The sequence below is a fragment of the Mobula hypostoma genome, chromosome 19, assembly GCF_963921235.1.
Source record: "Mobula hypostoma chromosome 19, sMobHyp1.1, whole genome shotgun sequence".
In the NCBI taxonomy this organism is placed as follows: Eukaryota; Metazoa; Chordata; class Chondrichthyes; order Myliobatiformes; family Myliobatidae; genus Mobula; species Mobula hypostoma.
The window spans coordinates 16,339,237-16,350,656 of NC_086115.1; the positions used below are offsets into that span (position 1 = coordinate 16,339,237).

The window sequence follows — 11,420 nt, forward strand, 5'->3', positions numbered from 1 at the left end:
GATGGTGGGTACAGCAGCCTCTGGCGGTGCCGGGGTGGGGGGGGGGGGGTAAGTATTTGGGAGGGTGGGGTGGATGAGGTGCTGATTGAACCATTACATTGTCCCGATGGTGTCGACCTTCCTGACAGTCCTTGGCCACACTCACCCAGGCTAGTTGGGAGTGCTCCATCACACACCTGTTCTCCGGGACAGTGGGATGTCAAGCGATGAGTCGCTCTCTGCAGGGTGCCCAGCTCTTTAGGAGCCCTTTACAGAGGATTATCAGGGGTCTGAACTGCCCCGGGCCCGGCCCTGCTCCAGCAGTCCGCGGATTTTCTGGATTCGGGACACTGAAGAACTCTGACTACGGGGCGAGAGAGCCGATTGCTTACCTCTCCCATCACTTCCCGCAGACCCAGAATCTGGGCAGCAAAAATGCCCAGGCAGATGAAGATGGTGGGGATTAAGCCCAGGAGCCCCCGCAGGTTTTTAGGGGCAATTTCTCCTAAGTACATTGGTACAACGCTGAGTGAGATACCTGCAGACAGAGAGAGGCGTCAGGTTCCGGCAGGGCGCTGTTCTAGCCTGTCGCACGCACGAAATGCTGGTGGGACACACCGAGTCAGGCAGCATCAGTGGAAAGGAATAAACAGCCGACTTTCCAGGCCAAGATCCTTCACCAGACTTGATGAAGGGTCTCGGCCTGAATCGTTGACCGTTTATTCCACTCCACTGATGCTGCCTGACCTGCTGAGTTCCTCCAGCATTTTTGTGCCTTGCTCTGGATTTCCAGCATCTGCAGGATCTCTTGTGTTTATAATTTCCTGTCCCACCGTGTCTGCCTCCTCCTTCTGTGTCTCCCCTTCATCCACTGTGTAAGCCCCTTACCCTTCACCTGCCTCCCTCCTTCCATCCCTCTAGGATCACCTGAACCCCGTTATGTCTCCTACCCTTCAACGTGTGCATCTCTCCACCTCCCTTTAATTTTATCCTCTGATACATTCTCGTCATCATTATCATCCCTCATCTCTCATCTTCCCTCATCTCTCTGCCTTGTCTTTACTGCTCTCTTCCCTCCCTCCGTGCCCTCGCTGTCTCCCTTCCTGTCCGCTTCTTGCTCCCTGTTAGTCTTCTTCCCATATCTCTCTCCCCTCTCACCCTTCTCTCTTTCTCTCCCTCCCCCCTTTCCCTCACACTCCCTCCTCCTTTGCAAGGGGGTGGGGATGATTCCCCCTGTGAGCGTGGACGGATGGCGCACTGCCCGGTTACCTGAGTGGATCCCGGTCACGAAGCGCCCCAGGATCACCATTTCCGGAGAGTGCAGCAGCCTGCTGAACCCCATCAGCAGCCCGGCCAGGAACACCAGGACTGTGCTGTACATCAGCGTGCCCTTCCTGTCCGTGAGCAGAAGGCATGGTCAAAGCTCCGAGCGGGAAGCAGGAGTTAGTCAGAATCAGAACCAGTTTTAATACCACTGGCATATGTCATGAAATTGGTGCTTTGTGGCAGCCGTGCAGTGCAATCCATAAAAATTACTGTAAATTACAATAGAATTGCATTGAATTGACTTTATTTCTTACATCCTTCACATACATGAGTAAAAATCTTTACGTTGTGTCTCCGTCTAAATGTGCAATCCTAGTAATTTATAATAATTTATAATAAATAGAACAGTCAATGTAACATAGAAATACACTCAAATCAGCGTGAGTTGATCAGCCTGGTGGAAGAAGCTGTCCCAGAGCCTGTTGGTCCTGGCTTTTATGCTGCGGTACCGATTCCCGGATGGTAGCAGCTGGAATAGATAGTGGTTGGGGTGACTCGGGTCCCCAATAATCCTTCAGGTCCTTCTCTCACACCTGTCTTTGTAAATGTCCTGAATCATGGGAAGTTCACAACTACAGATGCGCTGGGCTGTCCGCACCACTCTCTGCAGAGTCCTGCGATTGAGGGGAGTACAGTTCCCATACCAGGCAGTGATGCAGCCAGTCAGGATGCTCTCAATTGTGCCCCTGTAGAAAGTCCTTAGGATTCGACACGCTAGAGGCAGGAAACATGTTCCCGATGTTGGGGGAGTCCAGAACCAGAGGCCACAATTTGAGAATAAGGGGTAGGCCATTTAGAATGGAGTTGAGGAAAAATTTTTTCACACAGAGAGTTGTGGATCTGTGGAATGCTCTGCCTCAGAAGGCAGTGGAGGCCAATTCTCTGGATGCTTTCAAGCAAGAGTTAGATAGAGCTCTTAATGATTGTGGAGTCAAGGGATATGGAGAGAAGGCAGGAACGAGTTACTGATTGTGGATGATCAGCCATGATCACAGTGAATGGCGGTGCTGGCTCAAAGGGCCGAATGGCCTACTCCTGCACCTATTGTCTATTGTCTATTGATTTGGGAACCCATGCCAAACTTCCTCAACCGTCTGAGGTGAAAGAGGCTCTGTTATGCCTTTTTCACCACACAGCTGGTGTGTGGAGACCAGGTGAGGAACAGGAAATATGAAATTAGTAGAGCAAAATAGTGAGGTAGGTGGAAAATAGAGGGGTAAGTGGAAAATAGAGGTGTAGTGCACGTTAGGGAGATCTGCCCTCAGTCTCCTGAAGGGATACAGTACCAGGTGTCCCAATTCCATCAATGTAGGAGGCTTCAAGTCCTCAAAGAAGAGAGGAATGAAGATTCAGGGAGTGAGTTCGAAGGCTTCAGGTGTGTGAGAGGTATAACTTGGATTCAGAGCTTGTTTGCTGAAAGCGAGCAGCCTAAAGGAGCGGTGAGGATAGAGCCTGGACAGGGTGGTCACGGAGTGGATGCTTCCATTAGTTGGAGAGCCTCGAACCAGAGGGCACAGCCTTGGAATAGAGGGGTGTCCCTTTAGAATGGAGAAGAGGAGGAATTTCTTTAGTCAGAGGCTGGTGAGTCTGTGGCTGTGGAGCCCATGTCATCCAGGGTATTTAAAGCAGAGGTTGGTAGGCTCTTGATTAGTCAGGGCGTCAAAGGTTACGGGGAGAAGGCAGGAGAATGGGATTGAATCAGCCATGGCCGGAAGGTGGCAGGATGGAGATATGTCTCTCTCGATGGGGGTGTAAGGCGCCCCTTGCCACTCCTAGCCTGCAGGTCCCCCTTGGGCAAGGAGTAGCGCCTGCATAGCCCCCCCCCACCCCCGATCAGGGTCACGTGGGAGCCCCCCCCCCCCGCCGATCAGGGTCACGTGGGAGCAGCTGGTGGATGGTCATAAGAGCAGCCGGTGCAGATCACCAAGCTCCCGTTATGCCACCACTGACGCCAGGCAGGCAATCTCCGAAGAGCATTGATATTGGCTGGGGCCTTTACGAGACACTGCCCAGAAGAAGGCAACGGCAAACCACTTCTGTAGAAAAATTTGCCAAGAACAATCATGGTCAAGACCATGATCACTCACATCATGCATTCAACAAGGCACGTAATGATGCTGATAATGATGATCGAATGGTGGCGCAGGCTCGATGGGCCGAATAGGCTATTTCTGCTCGTTTGTCTTATGGTCTTATAGGATGTGTTGGGATAGAGGTGGAGGCACCGGTGGCCTCATACCCGCCATTCTGGTCATTAGAGACACTCGGGCATTCTGCTGGCAGTGGCGTTGTTTGGACCATTCTGGTGTTTTACACTTGACGTGTTTGTGCACTAATTGCCATGCGAGCAGGGAGTTCCACTGCACCCCGCTGTATGTGATCGGAATCTGGGTGTGAAGCATCAGGTGGTGGCCCGGATACTTACTGACCCAGCTTGGAGACCAGTAGACCGACGACGAAAGCACCGAACATCCCACCCACAGCGAAGACGGAGACCGTGGCCGAGTAGAGCAGCACCAGGTTGTCGGCGCTCATGGTCATGTTGTAACGCTCCAGGATGGTGTCATTGTAGAAAGCTTTGATGTACTGCAGATACACAATGCAACGTGAGTAATCAGACGGGAGAGGCAGAGGGTGCTGGGAAATGGCGAACGGCAGAGCTCGACCATAAGGCAAAGAAACTGAATTAGGCCATTCAGCCCATCGAGTCTGATCGTGGCATTTTTATCTTCCCTCTCAACCTCCTACCTTCTCCTATAAGGAAATATTTTCCCTATCTAAACCACTCAAGATCTTATGTTTCAGTCATTCCATCTCACTCTTCAGAATACCAGAAGATACAAGGCTATAAACCTTTGGTAAGATAACTCACCCATCCTAAGTTATTAGTAACCTCTCTCTAAACTACTTCTCACATATTAGCACCCTCTTTTTAAACTCCAGATGTGTTCTCATCATGCTCCAAGTAACTGATGCATTACCTTCCGAATTTTGTATTCACTTTTCCCAATTAATGATAGTGTTCTGTTACCAATAAAAACAGAGAATGTTGGAAAATACACACTAGGTCAGACAGCATCTGTGGGAAGAGAAGGAGATCCACACCACCAGGCACAGGAACAGCTACTTCACTTCATCTTCAATGAACCAGCACAACCCTAATCCCCATCTCATAGAGCAACACTGTGCAACACACACAAAATGCTGGAGGAACTCCACGGGCCAGGCAGCATCTAGGAAGAGAGTACTGTTGATGTCTGGGGCCGAAACCCTTCAGCAGGACTGGAGAAAAAAGGCTGAGGAGTAAATTTAAAAGCTGGGGGGGGGGTGGGGAGAGAGAGAATCACAGGGTGATAGGTGAAACCTGGAGGGGGAGGAATGAAGTAAAGAGCTGGGAAGTAGATTGCTGAAAGAGACAGAAGGCCATGGAAGAAAGGAAAGGGGGGCAGAGCACCAGAGGGAGGTGATGGGTGGGCAAGGAGATGAGGTGAGAGAGGGAAAAGAGGATGGGAGATGGTGAAAGAGATGGGGTTGGGGCATTACAAAAAGTTAGAGAAACGATGTTCATGCAATCAGGTTGGAGGCTACCCAAACAGAATACAAGGTGTTGTTCCTCCAAGCTAAGTGTGACCTCATCACGTGTGGAGGAGACCATGGATGGACATATTGGAATGAGAATGGGAAGTGGAATTAAAATAGGTGGCCACTGGGAGATCCCGCTTGTTCTGGTGGACGGAGTGTAGATGCTCGGTGAAACGGTCTCCCAATCTGCATCAGATTATTATCTAAATGGTGAAAGATTGCAGCTTGCTGTTGTGCAGAGGGACGTGGGAGTGCTTGTTCATGAATCACAAAAAGTTGGCTTGCAGGTACAGCAGGTTATTAAGAAGGCAAGCGGAACGTTGGCCTTCATTGCTAGAGGGATTGAATTCAAGAGCAGGGAGGTCATGCTACAACTATACAGGGTACTGGTGAGGCCGCACCTAGAGTACTGTGTGCAGTTCTAGTCTCCTTTCTTGAGGAAGGATATACTGGCTTTGGAGGCAGTGCACAGGAGGTTCACTACGTTGATTCCAGGGATGAAGGGGTTAAGAGGAGAGATTGAGTTGTCTGGGACTATACACTCTGGAGTTCAGAAGAATGAGAGGGGATCTTATAGAAACATACAAAATTTTGAAAGGGACAGATAAGATAGAAGTAGGAAAGTTGTTTCCATTGGCAGGTGAGACTAGAACTAGGGGACATTGTCTCAAGATTCAGAGGAGAAGATTTAGGACGGAGATGAGGAGAAACTGTCTTTCCCAGAGGGTGGTGAATCTGTGGAATTCTCTGCCCAGGGAAGCAGTTGAGGCTAAATGTATCTAAGAAACAGTTAGATAGGTTTTTATATAGTAAGGGAATTAAGGGTTATGGGGAAAAGGCAGGTAGCTGGAGCTGAGTTTACAGACAGATCAACCATGATCTTATTGAATGGTGGGGCAGGCTCGATGGGCCGGATGGCCTACTCCTGCTCCTATTTCTTATGTTCTTATTAACCCTGGATATCATCTTAACACTATCTTGATCCTGGGTGTAAGGTAACTGGCCTGTAATTCCCTGTTTTCTGCCATCTTCCCTTATAGGGAATGTCATTGTAGCTGAGAGGGAGTGATCATACCGGTGTGAGTGACAGCTGGGAGTAAGAGCTCAGGGGGATTGTGTAGCCGGGACTGACCTGGCACCTTACCTGGGTCGGGGAGTTCACCACTGCCAGGTTGTAGCCGTACGGCATGGAGGAGCCGAAGGAGGTGAGGGTGGCAGCTGCAAGGAGGGTCCACGTCAGGTGCTGTGCAGGGAGTAACATAGGACTAGTTACGGTACAGCACCCAGACCAGGAACATTCCGGAAGCTGTGCCGGCTGGAACAGGACCACCTCAGAATCAGAATCAGGTTCATTATCTCTGACATAGATCATGACATCTGTGGTCCTGCGGCAGCAGTACAGTGTAGTACATAAAATATTCTATAAATTACAACAAGAAATATGTATGAAGTATTAATAAGTAATGAAAAAGAGCATAGGTTCATTGACCATTCAAAAATCTGATGGCAGAGGGGAAGAAGCTGTTTCTAAAACATGGAGTGAGGAATTTCAGGCTCCTGTGCCTCCTGTTGATGGTAGTAATGGGAAGAGGGCATGCCCTGGGTAGTGAGGGTCCTTAATAAGGATGACTCCTTCTTGAGGCATTGCCTTTTGAATATGTCCTCGATGATGGGGAGGCGAGTGCCCACGATGGGGCTGCTTGAGTTTACAACCCCTCCGCAACATTTTCCGATCCGGTGCATTGGCCCCTCCATTCCAGACAGTGATGCAACCAGTTAGAATGCTCCCCACGGTACCTGACATCGGTGGTGGGGAAAATGCTAGAGTCCGTTATCAAAGATGTGATAACAGCACATTTGGAAAGCGGTGAAATCATCGGACAAAGTCAGCATGGATTTGTGAAAGGAAAATCACGTCTGACGAATCTCATAGAATTTTTTGAGGATGTAACTAGTAGAGTGGATAGGAGAGAACCAGTGGATGTGGTATATTTGGATTTTCAAAAGGCTTTTGACAAGGTCCCACACAGGAGATTAGTGTGCAAACTTAAAGCACATGGTATTGGGGGTAAGGTATTGATGTGGATAGAGAATTGGTTGGCAGACAGGAAGCAAAGAGTGGGAATAAATGGGATTTTAACAGAATGGCAGGCAGTGACGAGTGGGGTACCGCAAGGCTCAGTGCTGGGACCCCAGTTGTTTACAATATATATTAATGACTTAGACCAGGGAATTAAATGTGCAAGTTTGTGGATGACACGAAGCTGGGCGGCAGTGTTAGCTGCAAGGAAGATGCTAACAGTATGCAGGGTGATTTGGATAGGTTAGGTGAGTGGGCAAATTCATGGCAGATGCAATTTAATGTGGACAAATGTGGACAAATGTGAGGTTATCCACTTTGGTGGCAAGAACAGGAAAACAGATTATTATCTTAATGGTAGCCGATTAGGAAAAGGGGAGGTGCAACGAGACCTGGGTGTCATTATAAACCAGTCATTGAAAGTGGGCATGCAGGTACAGCAGGTGGTGAAAAAGGCGAATGGTATGCTGACATTTATAGCAAGAGGATTTGAGTACAGGAGCAGGGAGGTACTACTGCAGTTGTACAAGGCCTTGGTGAGACCACACCTGGAGTATTGTGTGCAGTTTTGGTCCGTTAATCTGAGGAAAGACATTCTTGCCACAGAGGGAGTACAAAGAAGGTTCACCAGATTGATTCCTGGGATGGCAGGGCTTTCATATGATGAAAGACTGGATCGACTAGGCTTATACTCACTGGAATTTAGAAGATTGAGGGGGGATCTTATTGAAACGTATAAAATTCTAAAGGGATTGGACAGGCTAGATGTAGGAAGATTGTTCCCGATGTTGGGGAAGTCCAGAATGAGGGGTCACAGTTTGAGGATAGAGGGGAAGCCTTTTAGGACCGAGATGAGGAAAAACTTCTTCACACAGAGAGTGGTGAATCTGTGGAATTCTCTGCCACAGGAAACAGTTGAGGCCAGTTCATTGGCTATATTTAAGAGGGAGTTAGATATGGCCCTTGTGGCTAAAGGGATCAGGGGGTATGGAGAGAAGGCAGGTACAGGGTTCTGAGTTGGATGATAAACCATGATCATACTGAATGGCGGTGCAGGCTCGAAGGGCTGAATGGCCTACTCTTGCAGCTATTTTCTATGTTTCTATCTGTGGAAATTTGCTATAGTCTTTGGTGACATGCCAGATCTCCTCAAACTCCTTATAAAATTACAGCACAGCCTTCTTCATAAATGCATCAATATGTTGGGCACAGGAAAGATCACCTGAGATGTTGCCACCCAGGAACGTGGAGCTGCCCACCCTTTTCACTGCTGACACCTCGATGAGGATTGGTGTGAACCTTGGGGTTGTGTGTGGGATGTACTCTGATAATAAAATTTACTTTCAGCTTTGAACCTTGTTCCCTTGTCTTCCCCTTCCTGAAGTCCACAATCAACTCCTTGGTCTTACCGACATTGAGTGCAAGGTTGATGTTGCGACACCACTCAACCAGCTGATTTAACTCGCTCCTGTACGCCTCCTCATCACCACCTAGGAGTCTGCCATCGGCAGTGGTGTCATCAGCAAAGTGATGGCCTCAGTTACCAGAAATTGTAGCTTCCTACCTGTCGTTCCGGTCTACAAGGCCAGGGGTGGGGGAGGTAGGTGTGATGGTGTCAGTATGGGGGAGTAGATGGTGTAGGGGGTATGAAATGTGGGGAGATGGTATTGGGGGGGACAATGACTTTGGAGGAGCAGTACCTGAAGCCCTTTTCAAAGATCGTCCTTTGAGCAACGTTCTTCCCCCTGCCCCCGCCTTCGGATTTCTGAGTGGTCCACGATCACTATCTCTGAACCCTTTTCAGCTTCATGACGTCTCTCTGAGAACATGCTAGCCACAGCTTCACTGCGCGCTTGGCCACGATGACAAGGCGGCAGAAAGGGAGCTGAGGTTCCATGAATTACTCGGCGGGCTGAACGTCCTGCCATTCCCTCGCAGCGAATGAGGCACCTCGCGCAGGTGGGACCGAGTGGACTCGTGCTTCTGACGCATCCTCGTGACAGAATGTCAGGGTGCTGACTGCTCTGTGAACATATTACTCACGGGTTTGTCAGATACGGACGGTTATAGATCGTGACAAGGAAATTCAATTATCCTATTTGCAATTTCCTCGAGTATTTCATCCAAACGTTCAACTGCACAGCAGCAGTTACATGTGGTTTTATAAAACACACAGCAGTTTTCATGCTGAAAGAACTCGCTGCCAAGAATTCCTGAGGCAGGGTGGGGTGGGGAGGGGGTGTGTCGGGGGAAGGGGAGAACGTGGAGGGGTAGTCTCAGCAACAGCGGGAGATGGGAGTGTATAGGGAGAGTGAGAAAACAGGGGAGAGGAAGATAGGGAAGAGAGGAGAGAAAGTAGAGAGAAAGAGAGAGAAGGGGGACAGAGAAAGAAAGATACAGCAGAGGTAGAGGGGGTGAGTGAGAGGGAGAGGGGGGCAAATTAGAGAGAAGCATGAGTGAGATTGGGATATGAGTGAGGGAGTGAGTGAGAAAGAGAGAGAGAGAGAACGAGAGAAAGGGGTGAGTGTGAGAGAGTGAGTGGGGGATTGAGAGAGAGAGGGGTGCGTGAGAGTAAGAGGGCTGTGTGAGAGAGAGAGACGGGCGAGTGAGAAAGAGAGGGGCTGAGGGAGAGAGAGGGAGAGTGAGAGGTATTGGGACATAAGAGAAAGGAGTGAGTGAGAGAGAGAGGGGGTGAGTGTGAAGCGAGAGGGTACAGAGGGGCTGAGTGAGAGAGATTGGGATGTGAGAGAGAGGGATGAGTGAGAGAGGGGATGAGTGAGGGAGAGAGGAGTGAGTGAGAGAGAGGAGTGAGTGAGGGAAAAAGTGTCGTGAGATAGAGGGGAGTGATAGAGATTGGGACGTGAGTGAAAGGGGGTGAGTGAGGGAGAGAATGAGAGAGAGGGATGAGTGAGAGAGAAAGGTACAGAGGAGATGTCGGGGTAAGTTTTTTACACAGAGAGTGGTGAGCGTGTGGAATGGGCTGCTGGTGGCGATGGTGGAGGTAGAAACGATAGGGTCTTTTAAGAGACTCCTGAATAGGTACATGGAGCTTAGAAAAATAGAGGGCTATGGGTAAGCCCAGGTAGTTCTAAGGTAAGGACAAGTTCGGCACAGCTTTGTGGGCCGAAGGGCCTGTATTGTGCTGTAAGGTTTCTCTGTTTCTATGTTTCTATGTAGAAAGGGGCTGTGAAAGAGGGAGGGGTGAGAGAGAGTGAGAGAGGCGAGTGGGGGACTGGTGAGATGGGGCAAGTGAGAGAGAGAAGGAGGGGAAGTGAGAGGGAGAGGGCTGTGTGAGAGAGGGGGAATGAGAGAGATTGGGATGTGAGAAAGGGGATGAGAGAGATAGGCATGTGAATGAGAGAGAGAGAGAGGGATGGGCTGTGAAAGAGGGGAATGAGAGATTAGGATGTGAGAGGGGGGTGAGTTGAGAGAGATGGGGTGACTGAGTGAGAGAAAGAGGGATTAGTGAGAGAGAAGGGGATTACTGAGAGAGAGGGAAGGGCTGTGAAAGAGGAGAATGAGAGATTAGGATGTGAGAGAGGGGGTGAGTTGAGAGAGATAGGGGTGACTGAGTGAGAGAAAGAGGGATTAGTGAGAGAGAGAGAGAGGGTGTGTGAGAGAGAAAGGGATTACTGAGAGAGAGGGTGTGTGAGAGAGACAGAAGGGCTGTGAGAGAGGGGAATGAGAGATTAGGATGTGAGAGAGGGGGTGAGTTGAGAGAGATAGGGGGTGACTGAGTGAGAGAGAGGGATTAGTGAGAGAGACGGAGGGGGCGTGAATGGGAGAGGGCTGTGTGAGAGAGTGAGAGGGTACTGAGAGAAGAGGATGAGTGAGAGGGGAGGGCTTTGAGAGAGAGTGAGATAGGTGAGTGAGAGAGAGAGAGGGACTGTGAGATATAGTGGGAGTGAGAGAGATTGGAATATGAGAATGAGGGAGTGAGTGGGAGAAAGAGGGAGGGGCGTTTGAGAGAGGGGGTGAGTGAGAGAAAGAGAGACAGAGAGAGCCGAATGACAGAGTGAGGGGGGGTGAGCGAGTGGAAGAGAGAGGGGCAGATGAGTGAGAAAGGGACTGAGAGAGAGATTCGGATGTGAGCTGGAGGGGGCAAGTTAGTGAGAGACAAAAAGAGAGAGAGAGGGGCAAATGAGAAAGAGAGGTTAGTGAGAGAGAGGGAGGGATGAGTGAGTGAGAAAGTGGGGGGAAGTGAGAAGGAGAGGGCTGTGTGAAAGAGAGAGAGAGGCGAATGAGAAAGAAGGGTGAATGGGAGGAGAGAGGGAGAGAGAAGGGGCAATGAGAGAGGGAAGTGAGTGAGAGAGAGGGGAATGAGAGAGAGAGGTGTGTGAGATAGAGAGCTGGGTAAGTGAGGGAGAGAGAGGGTAGGTGAGGGAGAGAGAGAGTGAGTGAGTGAGGGAGAGGTGAGAGAGAGAGGGGATGAGTGAGAGAGAGGGAGGGGGAA

At 49.8% G+C, this 11,420-nt stretch overlaps 1 protein-coding gene across 1 annotated transcript in view; it reads right to left on the reverse strand.

Moving 5' to 3' along the window:
- LOC134359117 (solute carrier family 2, facilitated glucose transporter member 5-like) overlaps positions 1 to 8,959 on the reverse strand; it is a 50,461-nt gene extending 41,502 nt beyond the window's left edge. Inside the window, exons 1-5 of the mRNA XM_063072086.1 lie at positions 8,918 to 8,959; positions 6,032 to 6,130; positions 3,731 to 3,891; positions 1,249 to 1,373; positions 372 to 517 (exon numbers count right to left, since the gene is read on the reverse strand). Of these exons, the coding sequence (XP_062928156.1) occupies positions 372 to 517; positions 1,249 to 1,373; positions 3,731 to 3,891; positions 6,032 to 6,130; positions 8,918 to 8,959 (573 nt within the window). The remainder of the gene's footprint in view (positions 1 to 371; positions 518 to 1,248; positions 1,374 to 3,730; positions 3,892 to 6,031; positions 6,131 to 8,917) is intronic.
- Between the last annotated feature and the right edge of the window lie 2,461 nt (positions 8,960 to 11,420).